Source organism: Lemur catta, chromosome 8 (genome assembly GCF_020740605.2).
Source record: "Lemur catta isolate mLemCat1 chromosome 8, mLemCat1.pri, whole genome shotgun sequence".
Taxonomy (NCBI): Eukaryota; Metazoa; Chordata; class Mammalia; order Primates; family Lemuridae; genus Lemur; species Lemur catta.
Genome location: NC_059135.1, coordinates 57,130,400 through 57,150,873, shown reverse-complemented (window position 1 = coordinate 57,150,873; position 20,474 = coordinate 57,130,400). Strand labels below are relative to the sequence as shown.

At 42.0% G+C, this 20,474-nt stretch overlaps 1 protein-coding gene across 2 annotated transcripts in view; it reads right to left on the bottom strand.

Annotated features, from left to right (window-relative positions):
• STK39 (serine/threonine kinase 39) overlaps positions 1–20,474 on the bottom strand; it is a 271,677-nt gene that overhangs the window by 181,304 nt on the left and 69,899 nt on the right. For both annotated transcript variants that reach the window (XM_045559830.1, XM_045559831.1), the window contains exons 3-5: positions 19,583–19,691; positions 16,148–16,289; positions 14,905–14,960 (exon numbers count right to left, since the gene is read on the bottom strand). In XM_045559830.1, coding sequence (XP_045415786.1) covers positions 14,905–14,960; positions 16,148–16,289; positions 19,583–19,691 — 307 coding nt within the window. The remainder of the gene's footprint in view (positions 1–14,904; positions 14,961–16,147; positions 16,290–19,582; positions 19,692–20,474) is intronic.

Sequence of the window (20,474 nt, the reverse complement as noted above, 5' to 3'; positions counted from 1 at the left end):
TTGGGGGGCCCTGAGAGTTCGTTGCTACAGCAGCCTCCTTTCCCCAGAGACCATGATTTTAGCAATAAAAAGTAGGGGTAGCACTGGACGAGACTGTCGAGGGGCCCAACCACAGAGTCTGAGCGTCAGGTAAGGGAACTTGTACCTGATGCAATTAACAACTGTTGCTCTCTCTCTAAAGAAGAAGAAAATTTATAAAAAGAACCACATGCAGGGCTGTTCAGGAAAGGAGAAGGACTAGAGGCAAGGAAGTCCACAGCTATAGCCCAGGAGTAAAATCAATAGAGCCTGTACATGGGTAGAGACTCTGGAACAGGATTAGACAAATTCTTAAGAAAATATGATGATTCCGTGGATATTGGAATTAAAAAACAGGAAGGAACACATAAGATTAAATGACTTGCCAAGGAACACACAGCAAGTTATTGAGGGTCTGAATAAAATCCAGTCTTTCATTAAGGAGTTAGCCACTTAGCCCTCGCCTCCTTTTCTGGAAAGTTCAGTGTGTTTTTCTTTATTGAAAAGGAAATGCAAAATGGAATAATGGGGTTAATATTCCACAACTCCTAAGCTCTTCCCTGAGTAAAGATCAAGTTATGATTACCCAACACAGAAAAACTGGTTTGAGGTTCTCTGGTTAATCCTAAATGTCATAGTTACATCATCGAAAACAATCCCTTTATAATTTGGTTTGATTCCCAGTTGTTGTTCCCCCCACCCCAGGCCCCCATGAGAGACTCTCAAGACTTGACTGGCAAAACTGAAACATATTAAATACTTCTAAACACCCAGGAGCGCTTTTAGGGCTGCCAGCAGCCAGCCTTCCTGAGTCCCACAGGTTTCCTTAAACTGCGATACCACCAACGTTGGATGAATAAAGAAGTACATTGTGACTTAAATTATGCAAGCTGTATAATAATGAGTAGAAAACAGAAGCAAATATTGTCTTAATTCTCTTAGAAACAGACTATAGAAAGTTTTTTTTTAACAATGTATTTCATTCTTTTCATATTATTTTTGCACTAGGATGTGTGTCAGTGGTGTGGCACCCGCTAACGTCTAGCATACACAGGGCGTGCACAACAGCGTGCAGCGTTGGGTTTAGACACCACGGGCTTACAGAGTTTTGATTTAGACACAATTGGGAAAATGCATTAATTTAACTAGAATGACTATCACATGACCTGAACAACATGAATGGAAGAAACATGCTAATGTGCCCGATATACTACACTCAGAACTAAACATGCCGTCTTCTGTTGGTAATTCCCAGATGCCCTTTCCCCCAATTCTCTTGGTCACAGAGAAGGAAAACACCAACCAGGGAAAATCAGGGCTTCAGCAGCTACAGAATCAGAGGCCTGCCTCTTCCAGCTGCGCCCCAGCCTACTCATTCCACCAGACGAACCTTCCTAAAGTGCAGTTCTGATCACAGCACTCTCTGGTCAAACTCCTTCTCCCTCCAAGGCAGGTGAAAATGACAAGGAAGCCCATGCCAGGCCGTGACTGACGTGTGTGTGGAAGGCAACAGGCTCCCAGAACTGTTTCCTTCTGACTGCAATGCTTATATAATTATCACATACCTCAGCAAAGTGCTTTTAGCTTCTTTAACTGGCCAAATCACCATTTCTCAGTTTTATTTTTTTTAATGTATAATTAAATCCAGCCTTTGCCTACCAGTTCTTCTGTTTATTTTTGTTTTTAAATCAAATAGGGGCAACTTTTCATTTTCCTAGAGCCTCGCCACCGTTGTCAGAATGTCATCAGACCTCCAGGCATTGTCAGCTAAGCCTAAGAGGAAATGGGGAGAGGGACCCCTCCCTGCTGGGAACCCCTGCAGCCCCAGGCAGAGAGGACCTGGTGCTGCACTGACTTGGAGGAGGCCGGGGGGACACCTCAAGTCCCCCAGGTGGGTGTAGCACGTCTGGGTCCCTGCGGGTGCTCAGCACAATGCAGCACACCCAGGGCAAGAAACAGGGCACAGGGCCCAGCAGGCCATGTCAGGATGTGGCAAGACCCGGGACAGTAGCCACCAACACTCACTTGCTGGCTTCCTTCTTGAAATAATGCCGCTTTGCACACAGGAGGAGCTTTGTGTATTACAGCAGTGTTCCAGCGCACCCACAAATGTGAACCTGTCGAGAGGCCAGACGTGTGGTGTGGTGCATGCGGCCCCCGTCCCGAGGCATATTGTGGGTCCTGACTGTTTCTAGTGAGTCTGCCACCAGCGATCCCTAAAACTACCAGGGAGAGGACAGGCAGCAAGGGAGGCCACGGTGCGTACAAAGGAGCCACACTTCCACTCCGACGGGCGCTTTGAAATCGAACAGGCCTGAATCTTAAGCCCCAATGATACTCCCTGTCCATTTACTTAACTTCTTTGAGCAACAGTTTCCCAAGCTTTAAAATGGGGAGCTTAGAATCTAGTAGGTTCTCAATAATATTAGTCCTGCAGAACACACTATTGGTAGACCACCCGACATCCATACCCTGGTTCTTCTCTACCAGAATCTCGACTGTGTTTGCCAGGCCTTGGGGGAGTAATCTTACTGAGCTAAGTCCATCATGGTGCATGGTCCTTTTCACTAGGGAGTGGTCTAAGGGTCTGCCTAGGAGATCCAAGGGAAATACAGTGCAGGCTCTTGTGGGGAAGCTTTCCTCCTGAATAAAAGACCCACCCTACAAGGCTCCTCTGCTTCCTAGTCCCCTTCCTGTTTGGGAACAGCCTTGTGAAGATACGATGCTGGGCGTGAAGGCAGCCCATGAGGACAGGCGCTGCCCGGCATGCTGACGGTGCAGAAAGGAAAGTAGGAAAAAGGGTCCATGACCCCTGTGATATCCCTGGGCCTCTGCACGCACCAACTCTGAAACCAAAAGCCCCAGACTTCTTGTTATGTCAGATAATTAAATGTCTCTGTTGCTTAATCTCCTGTCAGACAAGTACTCTGTTATTTGTACCCAAAGGCTTCTTAACTCTTACAATCTCTCATCTTCCCCCAAGTCCAGCCACGTTTATTCATACTTCTTGGCTGCTAAGGGTTAACCATTGCATCAGAGGCCAAAGTCGTTGCAATCCCCAAAAGGACTTGGTAAAAAGCACCAAGAAAACAGTTTAGCACACAGTGCAATTTTGGATTTTAAAACAGCTCCAGGATTAAGCACAGCTTTTAATGCTGGGGGCACAAGTCAAAACAAATAAATGCACAGGCATCTCAGGAGGGGGAAAAAAACAACATATTGCAAGGAGAATCTAAATCACTTTTTTCCAATAGTGCCTATTTGGGGTTACAATTGCATAAACCTCCAACAAACAGAACAACATACTTCTAGGAAAGTAGGAGAGAGAAGTAACTTCAACATTCTAGTTTAGACCCTTTCTACTCAATGTGAGGTCCACAAACCGGAATCATCAGCATCCCCTGAGAGCATCTAACTGTAGAATCTCCAGTCCCACTCCAGACTTGAATCAGAATCTGCACAGTAACAAGACCCTCAGCTGATTCGATGCACACTGAAGTTGGAGAAGCATGGCTCTAGATTATCATCTTCCTAGCAGGTGCCACGGCATGATTCAGTAGGACTGGAAGACCTCAATGCACAGCCGACTCCACAGCTTCCCTCTCTCACCTCTTAGATGAGGAGAAACATAGCAATGGAGAAAGAGTAGCAGGAAAACACTATTTATGTATGCACGTTCATGTATTTTCTGACACAGTAAGTCCACGGGCAACACCAGAAAGGTAAATCACATGCACACAGAACTGTCTAATCCAGTGATTCTCAACTGTGTCTGATGTGCCTAGCAAGAAAAACAAATTCATACACATGGCACACTTCTACGGGAATACGCAGATTTTTACAAAATCTGTTTTTAAATATGTGAAAATAATTTATAATCATAATACTTATTAACAATATATCAGTAACAGCTGCTCACTGGAGCTGCCACAGTACAGGGAGGGAGGCCATGGGTAAACATCATTTTCAGCACAGATTTTTATAGCGCCACTCCTTTCTCTCCCACTCACGAAAACCTCTGATGAATTGCATAAGGGTGATATCATCACATTATTGGAACAACCACCTTGAATCTGCTCATCTTTTAAGAAAGTCAATAAATATGTTGGCATCTTATTTACTATTAGTAATCAATTATTCACACACCACTACAGATTGGGACACACCACTTCTTCTGCTCAAGATAGAGCCTAGTACCCCAAGAGGAACCAGACAGAACCAGAGAGTCCTCTGACACCCATAATCCCCGACTCCAATCTCCTTTCTACCAATCAGGCTCCTGGTTTTCATTTCTACTAATTCCTTCTTACACGCGAATGGTATTTGATGGCGCAGTTTGGCTCTACAGGCTGTGGTACCCATCTACAGCACTGTGTCCAAAGCAGTCATGATCAGAAAACATGATCCTGCAGTATGTCCCAAGTCTTGGCCTCAGAGAGTCATTTATCAGCTACTCTGAACAAATCCATGTTCTCCGTCTATTAAGCAGGGAAAGGCAGTCCTGACCTTCTTTGAAATATCAAAGAATGACAATTTCACATTTTCTGACAGCAGTAGAAGAAAAGAAATGAGAAAGACATCATCTTTTAAGTTGCTGAAGGTAGAGTTTCACTTGTAAAAATAAAAGAAACGCCAAGAGGCAAGCCTTCCCATGATTGGGGTCTTGTATGGGCAGACTCTGGACACTGCCACCAACAAGTTTCCTTCCTATGTGTTAGATTTTTACTTGTAAGGGAGAAGTTCTTAGCACCTGTTTGCACTTTATACAAGGAATCAAATCATTTCACAATGACACAAATTGTAAGAAAAATTCAACAGGAGGATTCCTGGTAAAAATACAAAGGCCACACAAGCTGCCATCCCCTCCCCGATTCCTCAGCCATTCGCACAGTCAAGACAACACAGGCTTAAAAGGGACAAAAAGAATAAGTGGTGATCTGGTGATCGATGTCCATTGTCCATTCACATCTGGCTCACAGTTAAGGTGACTGACACAGTCAATTAGCCACAGCAGTGATGGAGAACAGCAGTTTAAGATAATAGCAAACTGCAGACGGTCTGCCCATGTCTGTCACAGCCACAGAACCCTGCCCCAAAGCAGGTGAATTTAGGCAGAGGAGTAGTGCCAGAGGTCACGCCTGGAGGAGCAGCAGCAGAAGGAAGGGGCGCTAGGAAGGCTGGAGCAGGAGTCCCCGGCCAGCTGTGCTGCAGGTTCCGGGCCAGAGCCAGCTTTCTCAGGGCCAGCCATACACATGACCGAGAGCTCACCCATGGTCAACTGTCTAATAAATACGATAACTACACTGAACCAAGGAAAACCACAGAGAACTCCCAAGTCACAAATCTATTCTTCCCTGGCTCCTCAATGTGGGGTTGGAGGGTTATTTTTAAGGATGCTCTGATAAAAGCAGCCACAGGACAGATACTTGGTTTATTCTCCCCTTGGTGCTCAAGATCATCCTCTGATTTCAATACTTTAAAACAGGCCTGGGGGCATCTTTAGTGACTGCAGCTAATGAGGGCCATTCAAACATTCTGATGCAAGATAGATCCTTGGAAAACATCTTGTCAATGTTCCTTCTTTTACAGCTGAAGGAACTGAGCCCAGAGGTGGCTAAACTGTCAAAAGTCATGGATTTAAGAAACGTATTGGGGGTGGCGGGAGGGAGCCCAATGGCAAGGACTGAAAGTGAAGTCTGGGGAGATCTGAGAGGGATGTGCTTTTATGACCTTCAGAATTACCTTAAAGAAGTGCACAATTGCTCAGCAGTCCTCAGACACTTCATCTGAAGGACCTACTGTGCTGAATTGACAGAGCCATTGTAAGGAGAGCCCCAGGTAAGCATATCACACGGGTATTATCATTTCCCTGGCCAAAGGCATGCTTCTGAAGTCAATGAGGGCTCCTGGCTGGCCAAATCCACAGAGACAGGCACAAGCAACTTAGATCAAATATTAATAAGTTTAAATTTCCAATGCAATATTCATATACCTGCAGGTGATCTTTTTCATACAAATCTCCATTCAACTAGCTCTACTATCAGAAGCATCCATTAAACCACAATAGCCCATCTGTACACTTTAAAAAGACGGTCCCTATGGAATATGATTAAAATAACACACCACCAGTTGCTACATGTATTTAAAGAAACAATTTCCATCGTTTCCACAAAGTTTTGAGGATTGGTCAAATCTTCAAAGAATCTACAGAATTTAAAGTCTATAATAAAGAACACCTCATGTTTAAATTCCTAACACTGAAGAATCACTAAACTATGAGAATTATACATTAAACCCTACTGCTCAGTATTCTTTTAAGCTAAATTCACCACGCAGCCAGACATTTGTTAATTTACCCAACAACTATTTACCAAGATCTTATTAAGTCCCATTTCCACTTCTAAGCACTGAGACTACACAACAGAAACCCCTTCCCTTGAGGAGCTGAATTTTAAGATGGTGCCAGGGTCAGAAGAAGAGGTAAAACAGATAATAAGCAAAATTACAAAATATAATATATAGCACCAGTTCTCAGACATTAGCACACATCAGGGCTTCTTAAAACACAGACTGCTGGGCCCTACCTCCAGTTTCTGATTCAGCATGTCTAGTGTGAGAGAGCACAGGAATTTGCATTTTTATCAAGTCGATGCTGATGCCGCTGGTCTAGGAGCACACCATGAGAGCCTCTAATGTAGGGTACACCGATGTGTACAACAAAAATAGAGTGGGGAACAGAAAGTCTGGGATAGATGGTTGCAATCTGAGGCCATGACATTTGAGCCAAGATCTGAAGGAGGTAAGGAAAAGAATATTCCAGATGAGGGAAGGGAGACAGCCAATGCAAAGGTCCTGAGGCAGGAGCATGCCAGGCAGGGAGGCCAGTTTGACTGGATAGAGCAAGGGAGAGGACGAAGTAAGAGATGAGGTCAATGAGATCACGAGGGGCCAGATCTTGTAAGGCCTTGTGAGCCTTACAAGGATTTGGACTTTCACTCTGAGACAGGAAGGGACTGGAAGGTTCTGAGGAAAGGCATGATACAGTCGATTTGTTTTTTAACAGCATTCCTCTGGATGCTGTGCAGAGAACACACCACCAGAGGGGCAAGGGGAGAAAAAGACGACCTCTTAGGAGGTTACCATAACAATCCAGACAAGAGCGATGGTGCCTTGGACCAGGATGACGGCAGGGGGCTGGTGAGCTGTGGTCAACAATAGGATCTCCTGACATACTGGACAGGGTGCAGGGTGTGAGAGAAAGACAAGGACCAAGGAAAACCAAGACTTCTAGCCTATTCAAGGGAAGGAAGGTCCTGCCATTAAAAGAAGTGGGGAAGACTGTGAGGAGGGCAGGGGGGTCACAGAGTTCTTCTCTATTGAACTTAGACAATTTTTGGAGTTGAAAGGAAGTTTGAGACCCTAAGAACATCCTTTCACAGGTGATACAAACCATGGCCAGCAAAGAACTTGGCTGAGGGTGCCAAGTGCGTTAATGAGATAATCCTTGGCTACTGTGTCCTCAAGCATACTCTGTATAATCAAGTGTTATATTCCATAGACTATAAATACAGGTGGACATTATTTAAATTTCCTAAAAATCTATAATCAATGTATGATATACATAGTAACTTAAAAAATGTTCTTGACCAAAAAACCATGCCTATTGATAATACATATTTAAGATTTATCCCCAGGACAATCTATAAAATTAGTCCTAATATAGCTAACTTAAATACTCCAGGTATATGCATTTCCCTCCACACTTAAAAATTTTTGAAATTAAATTTTTATAGCTAACTGTGTAATGTCTGTTTTTCCTGAACTCTAAACTCCATGACAGTAGACACAATGTGCCCGTTGCTTACCACTGTGTCGGCTCAAACGACTGTGCTTGGAACACAGCAAATGCTCAATAAACAGCTGTCAAATAACCACTTCAGACACATTGAACCCAAACACCTAATATCACCTTTTCCCCAGGGAAGGAGCAGTCTGTAACACATGGAGGTTCTGGGAAACATAAAAATAAACAAAAAAATAATCAAACGATGAACTGAGTTAAACTGCTCTGCCTTAAGTCTAAAAACTCTTGTTTTACCCTCAGTAGTTGTTGGTAATATATGAAATTTAATTTAATAATAATATTGCAGGCCCTTAAAGGAAGAAAACAAGAGGGAAGGAGGGAGACTGAGTCCCATCTGCCCCATGCACCCCAGACACTCTTCCTTTAGGCTCAGCCCTGCCCCCATGCAACTAAATGTGCAAAGCTGAGGAAAAAACTCCAGTGGGGGGCAGAGCAAAGCCATTCTCCTCCATTGGGTTCACCTGGTAAGACCTCCTTAAGTTGCTCAAACAACTGCTAGCAGCTGTTAAAGGATAGAAGGCTGCTTAAAATCTCCCCAAGTATTTCTCACTGATGGAATAGAAAACTAAGTTTCCACAATTGATTGCATTCTTGGTTCATACTAGAGGTTTCACCAAATGTTACCATTTGCCAAAATACCAAAACTCAGGGAGCCACATGAATTTATTTTCCTTATTTACTTAAGCCAAAAAATAACTCATACATGAGAATTTTGTCATAATTCATTATACCATCATTCACATCATTATCAACTGTCCCTGAAACTCAAAAAAAATTGGGGTTCACTATAAAGCACTTTATACCCACCCCCAAGCCAGAGATTTTTAATTTGCATGTGTACTCTGTTTTCTGGTTGCACCCAATGTCTCGATTCACATTCTCTGCTTCACTCTTCCTTAGCTTTATTAATCATTTAACTGCTAATTGTCCAAGGTAGAGCTTGCCCGAAATCAGAGGTGAAAAATCCTCATTAAAAACACTGTTTTCAGCCTTTAAATACGCAGTAGTATACATATCTAAATATTTAAAATATTTTCACCTCCTTCTGTTAAGCTGATATATTCTTACCTGAACATTCAGCTATGCCATACATCTGCGTCCTCTGCTACCAACAGGCGCGTGTCCTTGCATAGCTTGCAGGCCAGACGGGTGTCTAACGTGCCTCCAGTCAGAGTGAACTGACCAGAAGTTCATGACCACCTGCCATGTGTCAGGCCCTGTCTGAAGGTGTTGAGATGAACAACACAAGAGTTTCTACCTCTGGGAAGTGAACAGCCTGGAGGTCACAGAGGAAGGTGGAAGCCCAGTTTCAACAGTGTTAGGCTAGCTGGGGTCGGCACAGGGAACCTGCAATCCACCAGGGTGAGGGAGTAGAGGAGAAGGTTGGAAAAGGTTTCTCAAGGAAACAATGTCCTGTATTGAGTCTTGAGAGATGAGAAGTTATCAGGGCAAAAAAAAGGGAACTATAAATAAGAATTTATAAGAATTTCAAATCTCAGCATAAAACACTTGGGAAACAAGGCTAGAAAAACAGGCAGGTCCTCATGTTCCATTATTAGGAAGCTGGGGCTTTATTCCATCAACAACAGTTTTATACTGGATGCAAGAAAATGATATGGCCAGGTCTGCATTGCAGATTCTTCACTTTGGTGATTTTGGAGAAATTGATGGGGCAAAGAAAGAGGAAGAGCAAAGCAACACTGGTCAGATGGAGTATGTAAAATCTTGCCTCCTTGTGGCCCCACAACACCCTGTAGTTATTATAATACTAAAAGGCACCACCCCCAGTTCAATACAAAAGCAGTAAGAGTTAACTAATCCTAAAATGGAATGTGTTTTAACTCCTTTAAGGCTCTTGTATATTCTCATTACACAGACGTGCAAAGTGAAATAACTTAGTCACATGGCGAGGAGGAGCCACATCAGGATTTGAACCAGGGCTGTCTGGTGTCAGAGCCCATGCTCTGGGCCAAAGTGCTCAGAAATATGATGGTATCATCATTTCCTGATTCTGACGCCTCAGGGGCTTTCCGAGCTTCCCCATGCTCATTGGAGGCTGCCTCTGGTGCTGCCTGGGTGCCCCTATCACCTTGCAGCTGCCTCTCTTCCCCACAACACAAGAAATAACTCTTCAACACCCCTAACGCTCCCCATCAAAGTGCACTTTATCAGGGCCCAAGATCACAGACAGAAAACAAAAGAACCTAGAAGCTGTGAGCGTAAAAATGCAACCACCTTTCTCTGGCCCCTTTAAGAATAATGTCTAAGTATTAGAAGCAAGTTAAGTCTCCTTGCATGTTTTCCTGGCAGTTTTAGTCATGGGGTTTTCAGTGTTCAAGGGGCAGACTGAAGCAGAAAATGTATTCAAGGCTAATAAGGATATGACCTCCCTCCAGGACAATAGAGATGATAGTCATACCAACGTACCTTAGACGGTGAAAAACCTAGGGCATAAGCTTGATTGGAATGGGCTCAGATACACTGCAACAGGTATGACAGTAACTTCCTAAAGTTCTAGGCTGCCGTAGCTCAGTACCAGATTTGATTTCTCTGTTAGGAAAAACTAGGGATGGAAAATTCACATTTGAACACATAAGCACTGTCTTAGTCAATTCGGGCCACTGTAACAAAATACCTTAGATTGGGTGGTTTATAAACAACAAAAACTTATTTATCTCAGTTCTAGAGGCTGAGAAGGCCAAGATCAAGGTGTCTTCAGATTCACTATCTGGTAAGGACTCACTTTCTGGTCCATAAATGGTGCCTTCTGGCTGTGTCCTCACATGGTAGATGGGGCAAGGCAGCTTTTGGGGTCCTCTTTTACAAGGGCACTAATCCCATTCGCCAGGGCTTAGCCCTCGGTGACCTTATTGCCTCCCAAACACCTCCTACCTCTGAAAGCCATCACATTGGTGATTAGGTTTTAACACATGAATGCGGGGGAGGCCCACAAACATTCAGACCATCACACACACACACACACACACACACACACACACACACACACACACCCCTAAAAGGCAAAGGTAAGCACAAATGAGCACGAGATCTACCTTATATTAATATAATGCAGTACTATGCTTCTAGAAGGTTCTTCAGAAAGCAAATGTTTTAAAAATCAGCATTTTTAATAGCACATTATAGTCACTATTTAAAAAAAAATCCTGAAATAAATGGATTTGCAGTAACCACCCTAGAGTGACCTGCTTGATATGAATTTCTATTTGCTTAAAATAGTGTCTCTCATTAATTCCAGACAAACAGGCTTAGTCACTTGCCAGATGAAGCACCAAGCTCTTCCTGACATACAACAGAGCATCAAATTGGAAAATAAAATGCTGTGCCGTGGGAAGAGCATGGCTTTCACATAGCCACTCCTGCTCCGATCACACAGTGTGGCAAAACCTATCACATTTACCAAGGCATCCTATCCCAGTTTTACTATCAGGGAATAAAACACACAGTGTCTCTAAGCATAGAAGATATAATATGAAGAAAAGCATCTTTTTTTAAACCCTGAGTAGGTTTCACTACATCAAACCTGAAGTTTTCCAGTCTGCAAAGAGGAGCGTGTCACGACTGAGCTTATTTCTACACCAAAGGCCACCTGAGATGACTGCTTCCTCCTATCCCCTGAAACCTTACCAGTGACACTGTGTGTTTCAACTTGAAGGAGCAAGGAGGAAGAAGGTGCTGAATATGTTCCCTGACCCACAGTAGAATCGATTTATGCAGAGATGTAGAAGAACTAGTGGTTGCTATTGGTATTCCATCCGAAACCAAGGTCATTTAAAGCCAGATTTAGGGGCCTCCCTCTGAAAATCTCACACACGTGGGAGGACAGGCCCTGCAGTCAGACTGCCCGAATCCGAAGCCTGGCTCCACCACTTTCCTACGTGTGACCTGGGCAATTGACTTCCCCCTGCTGTACCTTAGTTTCTTGCCTGTAAAATGGGTGCAACAGCACCTTCCCCATAGGGGTATGGTGAGGACTGAATGAGTCACCGTGCACCCAGGACCCACAACCTGGCCTCACACACAGGAAGCACTCAATAACATCAGTTACTGATTTTATATCCACTGTCAATAGAAGTACACACACTCACACAGAATTTGTGACGTAGTAAACAGAACCAAAGCATATTAGCCTATTCACCACACTTGTTAGCTGCATAATAAAGCAAGGGTGTCTCGTAGTCCAAAACAGAACCTTTAATCTCCCCTTTTCCGATAGAAAGTTCTGAGTAAGAAAATTTATATACATGGTAGAGTGAGTGATTTCTTTAAAAAATAAAAATTATGTTTTCTATTAGGATAACAAAAATGCCCTTTCTTAAAAACAATGCAATGCACATAATAATTCTCTCAAGGTAGGCAATATACGTTACATTCAAAGAAACGAATGCAAACTAAACTTTTCCCCTGCTTAACTTTCAAACTACAGGGCCTAAGAGGTATAAACATACCAAAGGGAAGAGGGCAAAAACAGTCTGGGTAAAAACAACATATTATCTGTCCAAGTAAAATAGGTAGCAACAAAAGGGGACAAACTCCTGCTGTTGCTGTCTCTGCTTTCAACTCTTCCACTCACCTCCCCCGTCTCACCCACCAGACAAAGACTCCAGCAAAAGACCCAAAGACTCCTGGTCCTGGTTTTTGTTCAGACGGTGACCAATGGCCTGAACAAGAAAGTCAACCTCCTATAAAATGAGGACAGCAGTAACATCTACCTGTTCCAAGGAGACGTTAAAAATGCTTTAAGGCAATAACCTTATTTTATAGTGAAAACTTTAAAAATTGAAATCTTAAATACTGTATAAGTTCAAAGCTGTACTCCAGGTCAGTGAATATGGGGGAGATTAAACGTGACTTCTAGAAAGCTGTATCTCCAGAGATATAGAAATGGCACAAATGCCTATTAAACGGCCATCACACATCTGGGAAATGGAAATTCCAGTTCAGGTAATTACACAAGCATGATGTCTGCATACACAAAAGGATACCAAGCAAGGCCTCACCCTGTGACAGGCACAGAAAAGGCACAGCCCTTTACATATCAATTCGTTTAATCCTCCCAAACCCCCCCACGTGGGTTCTTTCTGCATAAACCCTTCTGAACCCAGCAGCCCCTGCAGCAGCACAACCTCATTCTAGGTCACACTCAGCACCACCCACAGTGAGGAAAAAACCCAGAGGCCTGACATGGAAAGAAAAAGTCAGGAAATCTTACCTCGGGGGATTCCTACTGGGAAAAAGAAAAGGACAGTGTGTTCCAGAAGGCCCAGCAAAGGCTCAGATCATTTAATCTGACAAGAATAATGGGATGAGGTGCCGGGCAGAGCTTCCAGTAACTGAATCAGGCAGGGGGAGGACGGCCTTCACAGTTCAAAGGCAGCTATTTCAAAAGCTGTTATTTTGACCCTCTTAGTGAAAATTTATCATTTCATCACAAAATAGCAAATTAGTCAGTTGCACTTCCTTATCTGCTTAGAGCAAGATTAATGGCAAGTTAGCTTCTAAATTCTGTAATTTATAAGTTTTACCTTTTCATAACTCATAAACCCGCTCAGAGCGGAACCTCTTGCAAGACAAATTTGAGGTACACATGATCTCCAGTCAGTGCAAGGGAGCATCAGTGTGATCCTGTCAACTGTAGTAACAGTAGTAATAATAGTAACAGTAGTAATAGTAACCAGAGTAGTAGCAGCAGCAGAGCCCATGGTAGAACAGCAATTAATAATAATATTTACTGCATGCCTACTATGTGCCAGCCACTGTTAAGATCACTGGACCTTGATTTCACAAAAAAAGATGAGGTGCATTATATTTTTATCTTCCTTTAAGGGAACTGAGTCTAAAGGAGACTTGGTAACTTACCCAAGGTCAAAATGCTACTAAATGGTGGCCTAGGAACCTCAACCAAGCCTGCTGTTGACACCAGAGCCTGCCTCCTTATCAGTTAGACTCCTTGGGGCTGGATGGTTTGAGATTTTTGCCCACAGATGTTTTTAGCTGTTACTTGCTTAGTAGAAGTACTTTTCAAACTGTCCCTAGCCTGTGGGGTAGGGTCCACTCCAGAGGACAAGACATGCATACAAAAGGCACTAACTTAGACAGCTCAAGAACAAAATTCAGTGTTAACAATGATGAGGGCCTCCAAAAGAGAGAGGGAGGGGACAGATGAATCAAGAATAGCCAGAGAGTGATAATTATTGAAACCAGGTGATGGGTACAAGAGGGCTCATCCTACTCTTCTCTGCAATGACAGGGACAGGCCAGTAACAGGGAAGGACTGTCCAGCCAAAAATGCCAAAAGCATCACACCGAGAAATGGTGATGGCTAAAAGAATTGCTGAGACAGACTTTCATGGACATAGGTAAAATGAGAGTGAGTATGGACATGGCTAGATTTTATCCTAGGCCTTTCAGGTTACTCTGTGGCCAATAACAAAATGAGAAGCTCTGAGCATGGAAGGTGCTCACCTGGTGTGTTCACGCAACAGACATTCACTGCATCCCCTGTCTACCAACTGCCAAGAACAGCCCTGGTGGGTCAGATTTAAGAACATAATAAGACCCAGATTTTAAGGGCTTGCAATTCTTTCAGGCACCTCTTCATTAATTTTTATTAAGTATGTACAATGTTTTAAACTTTCAAACTCATCAAAAAGCTTTTTCAAAAGTGCTTTTCCTGCAGTTATATCAATATTTCTATTATTCGATCTGAAAGGTAGAAAACATAATAAAATTGAAAGTAAAATTGTTCTTTAGCAAAAGGCTATGTACTGAAATAGCATTTTTTACAGCATGATCTGATGAAGATGTATCAAAACAACAGGAAAACATGTTATCCTTCAGACCCAAACATTCTGTAAAGATATGTCATGTAAAACAGGACAGTCCAGATACATTCTTAAAAGAGATTACATGCATTTATTCATTTCTCAGGAACGATTCTACCTGCCTTGAAACTGTAACACTTCCGTAAACAAGTAAAGAATTTTCATCTTTATTGGCTTTACCTGCTATTTGTACCGAACCGTCCTCACCCAGAAGAATATTACCAGCTTTCAAATCCCTATTAGAAAAAGAAATAGAGAATAAATTGTGGTGTATAGACATTATAGTTTATTGACTCACTCAGGAAGATTTTAAACTATATCATACAATGCAGCTCTTTGACATATTTTATAAATATTAAAATTTATTATAAATTTCAAAAGTTACAAGGATACACTATCATTTTATAATTTACTTCTGGGGGATAGGATTTTAGGAACAAATATTTTCTGTGACATCATTATCCATATTCAATTAAATCACTCAGAGTAGACTCTTGATTTTATGTGTCAGAGTTAGATCCTGTCGTAAACTCACAATACTGTCATTTTATCAAATATTAAAGCCCAGTGTATGTACAGCTGTTCTACTTCCACTTAAGTTTGTCTGTGGTGCAATTGCACATTAATTCCATCTCCTTCTAAAAAATGAATTTTATCAGTCTCTCCTCTGGCAAGATACTGATTGTAAATTCTCATTATAATATTATATATTATGATTCTTTACTATAGAAGCTGTGCAGAGTAATCTTAACACAATTTACAGGTTTGATTTCTAAAGTAATTTTTTTCTAATTATTGAAAAATATAGTAGATATTAAATATACAGCTCACTTATAGTTTGGAGTAGGGGGATTACATTATTAGTATTACTGGTAAATGGTTATTTACTTGCAAAAGTTGCAAAAATTCCTAAGAGCCCAAGCAGCACTAACTCATTTGAAACATCAGGCACTCACGTTCTGTGCTATTTGCCTATTTTAAAGAATTGGTATTTTATGTCACAAAAAAAGATGAAATTAGTGCCCCCTCCTTCCTTCTCACTACCATGTCAAAAATAATTAACATATTACAATATTTGGAACAGGACTGCCTGTATCAGAAAGCTAGAGATGCTATCCAGTTCAACTAAACACAGTTTAAGAGTAGTTATGTTAATTAATTTTTTAATGAGTCCACATAGTACCTTTTATATTTTGCTCTTATTTCAGTGAAAGCAAATAAACTAATCCCAAGGATACCAATAGAATTCATCAAAATTTATTGTCTCATTTCTTTCTTAAATCCTTTTTTCCCATCTATTTAGCCTATCTAAGTTAGAAGTAATGTCAATACCTACCTGCTGCATGTGTTTCCTTAACATTCTTTACAAACTCAAGCTAAAGATAGGAACAGATGAATGTAAACATCTCTGCAGATGCCATACCTGTGAATCTGACCATTCCTGTGTAAATAGTCTAAGCCTTCCAAAACCTCTTTAAGTATTGTTGCTATTATTGCCTCTTCCAGAACTCCATTCTTATGCTCTCCTCGATTGACAATGTATTTTATGATATCCAACATGGAACCTAAGTGGACAGACAAAAGAATGGGAAAAGTAATTTTATAAACACCTTCATTACCTTTTCAGAATAAGACTCCGCTATTTAGGGGAAATTAAATGGGAATATCAATATATTGGGTTTTGCTTGTTTAGTTAATGCAAGTATTGCCAAGGTGCACAAACAAGTGAAGCGCAGCCCCGTGACCGGAAACACTAAATCCGGCTTTGCAAGAGCACTTTCCCTGTGAACTTAGTGAGGAAGATTCCAGATCAGGAACCAGAAGATCATTCATGGCCACTGCACGGTTAGTCCCTTTTCCCTAGAGATATAATCAATTATAGACTTCAAAGAAGGTTCAAGAAATCTGACTGACATAGAAAGAAGTAGGAGGCCAGGAAAAAGGGAGCATTGATCTGCTGAGAGAAAGGACCACGGCTCTTCCTGAACACCTAAATCCCAGGTAGGACAGGAAGAGAAGTATGTTGCCTCTAAACCTCTGCTTATAACCAGAAGATTCCTTCCTGTGACACTACACAATCTTTATTTTCATTTACCTGATGCTTGATGTACTGACACTTACAATAAAGAAATAATACCTAGTACTTTGTTACTATTAATACATACAGAGTAGTATCCTTGGCACTGTGAATTCATGTTTCAACACATATTAATTAATATTCCAAACCTCTGGGTCATGTTAAAAGCCATAATTACCTGGGGGTTCAACATTTCTGAAGAGTTAACAAACAGCTTACACCTCAGGACCTGAATTTGGCTCTAGGGCTCTTTATAATTAACTAAGAGGATTGAGTTTCCCCATCCCATATTACTGTACCAGACTAGCTGCCCGCACCTTATTAAGAGAGCCAATGTGATAAAATAAAACAGAAGAAAACAAATGTATATTTTCCCCCTCAGAGAGAAAGAAAATCAGTTTATTCATTGGCTCTTGGATTTTTGTGTCATTTAGAAAATGATAATTCCAAAAACATTTCATAGGGATACATCATACCAGGCACCTATGCATTTCTGGCTTGCTAAAAGAAAAGTGAACAAGAACCCACATCTGCCCACATTCTCCTGTGGAAACCTGTTTAAAACCTGTTCCTCTTACCTAAAGCCCAGAGAGACTAAATTGGACTCTTTTAAAAAGTCAATGAAATTTTCTATCAGATCCTCCTCTGAAAAGAGGACAGAGGATATTCTCAAGTTTGTAAAAGTAAAAGGTTAATTAAGGTGAAATCTTCAGCTTGACCAGGGTAGTATTTGGGACTCTTCAGGGGTCTCAGGTCACCAGCATTTCTCATTTCCTCAGAGTTGGTGGAAAATCCACTAAGATAATCTTGTTGGCAAAGCATAACCCTCTGCAGAACTAAGGGGCAGTCCAACCTGGGCAGGCTTCTTTTTTCTTTTATTCTTTCCTTTTTTCCTTTCCTTTTTAATTAAAAACTAAAGTAGGCACTCAAGGAAACAATGACTAATAGGATTGAGGAAGACTAGGAACAAAACAGAACTAAGTTCTCCCAGGCTCCCTACTGAGACCTACACAAGGGGATCCAAGCCAATTACAATGTCTTTGTCATCTAATTTTTGGGCCTTTACTTGATCTAACAGAGTTTCTTTAAAAAAAAAAAAAAAGTTCAAGATGTGTTCCTTGATTCAGCCTTCACTGGAACTGGGTCTGCAAACTAAAATGAGCTCTATCATATAAATTCTGCCAGTTTTGGCTTTGTCCATTCAAAGCAAACTGTTCTCCTCTGCTTCTAAACCATCCTTCATGTTTCAAAAAGACATGCAGGAAGTTACGTCCTAGAAAGAGAACATGCTAGAGATGTGGGTATGCCAGGTGTCACTAAGGAAGTCACTCAGGCTTTCTAAGTTTCAGTGCCCGGGTCTGTAGAATGAAGGTAAAAACACTTGCAGCATAGCACCATTTTTAAGTCAACAGGTTCTAGAGTCACAAAATCCAGCACCAACATTTACTATGCGTGTGGCGTTGGGCAAGTTGCTTAACTCCCTTGAGCTTTCATGTAATTTGTGAAAAACAGGGATGGTGACACAGGCCATTCAGGGATGTTGTCAAGAGTAAATGAGATAAGGTCAGTAAATTGCCTTGGATGGGATCTAGCCACAGAGTAAATGTTCAATAAAGGTAACAGTTATCATTATCATTCCCTCTCTGAGAGTGATGAAAAGAAATAAAATACAGGAATCTGACAGTGTTTTATAAACTTAATTGTCAACAGCTTGCATAACTTCAGGGATCTGAGGCTATAGACAGGAAGTTACTTTTCCTTCCCAAACGCAACAATAGGATGAGAATAGTGCCACTTCTGGTCAACACCCCAAGCAAATAATTTAGCACACATCTCTAATTGAAACAATGTTTATTGAGCACCCAGTGGACAGCAGGTTCAATGAATTCAACGTGCGTTTGACAGTTTTTTCTTCACAAAGTTCACAACCTGAATCTGCACTGTCCAACACCGTGGCCACTGGCTGCATGAGGTGATTTAAATAGAAGTTAATTAAAATTTAATAGAAACTCCCCGGTCCCTCCGTCACACTAGCCACATGTCAAGTGCTCGAGAGTCACATGTGATTAGCAGAAAGCAGATGGCACAGCTATAGAACATTTCCATCATCACAGAAGGTTCTAATAAACAGCACCGAAATAATTCAGTATATTACAATGTGGTAAGCACCTGAATAATGTTAAAAAAGAAACAGTTTAAAGAGAAATGACTGGTTAACTGCTTTGAAGGGTAAGCAATGGCTACAGAAAAGACATGACCTTTTAGGGCTTGATTGGGCACATGGAAAGGGAAGGAGAGGAAGAGCACAGGTCAGGGCCCAGAGGCACCAGAGCATGTAAGGTACTCAGAGGCAGCACCTGTACCTGCAAGACTGGGGTATTTAACACGTGGAGGAGGGGACACACATACTCTATGAAGGTAAGCCGAATTATGGAAGACTCTGGGGTGGGCATGGTGGCTCAGGCCTGTAATCCTAGCACTCTGGGAGGCCAAGGCGGGAGGATCGCTTGAGCCCAGGAGTCTGAGGCTGCTGTGAGCTAGGCTGATGCCACGGCACTCTATTCAGGGCAACAGAGTGAGACTGGGTCTCAAAAAAAAAAAAAAAAAGGCTAAAAGATCAATGCTAAGAAATCTGGACTTTATCCTCTAAGCAATGATAAACCAAACAAACTCTCAAATACAGGAATGAGGGGATCAAATCTAAAATCTTATTCTATATGCTGGCTCCAACAAAAGGCAAAAAGAAAAAAATTAAAAACAACAACAATAAAACCCACTTACCTCCACTTAGTAACTTCATGACTAGCCAAAGTTCATCTTTTACCACAAAAGAGGTGTAATAGGTCACTACGTTGGGATGGCTGCATTGACTCATGGCTTGAATTTCTTTCTGTAGAAAAAGCAGAACATGACATGGTACCACAGGGTGAAAAGTGGGAAGCAAAACACAAGTGAATCACAGCTGAGCACCTGGGTAACTTCCTGTTCAAGAGCATACCCCGGGGGCGGCCTAAGCCATTCCTTCAAAGAAGTTACATAAGGACTAACTTTCTCACCCTCATTATCAACCCTCTAGAATTAGAAAGTTCTCCACAGGGGATCATAGAGGCTGGGGACCAGCCATGGGACAGCAGAACTTGAGATCACTGCAGCACCCAGCTGGACCCCCACTCTGCCAGCAGAGAGCCCTGCCACATGGGACTCAGTGCCTCCTCCCTGACATGAAGGCTGGACAGCGAGATACAAGACTGGGAGAGTGATTAGGAGACCTGAATCCTGGTGCCAGCCTGAACTCCGGTGGATCTTAGCTCCTCCCTCATCCAAAAGGGGGCAAGAAAACTATCCCTGTTTCTCAGGACTGCTGTGATGGGAAAAGAGAAAATACATACGAAAATGCTAGAGTATCATTTCTCAAACTAGCTGCCATGGTAGATATTCCGTTAAGAAAAAAAGGTGAAGTCGGGGGACTGGGGCAGGCAAAGTAAAATAAGCTTGAGAAACATCAGATACTGTATCTCACTCTAAAAGAGTCACAGGGAATGTTAGGACTGTCAAAGGCTCTGGGAAGTCCTGCAGTAGATAAACTCTCCTAGTTTAATCCATATTAGCAAAGCAGAAAAATAATGCTTTGTGGGTTTTACAAACACTGCTATAGAAAAAAACAAGTTTTACA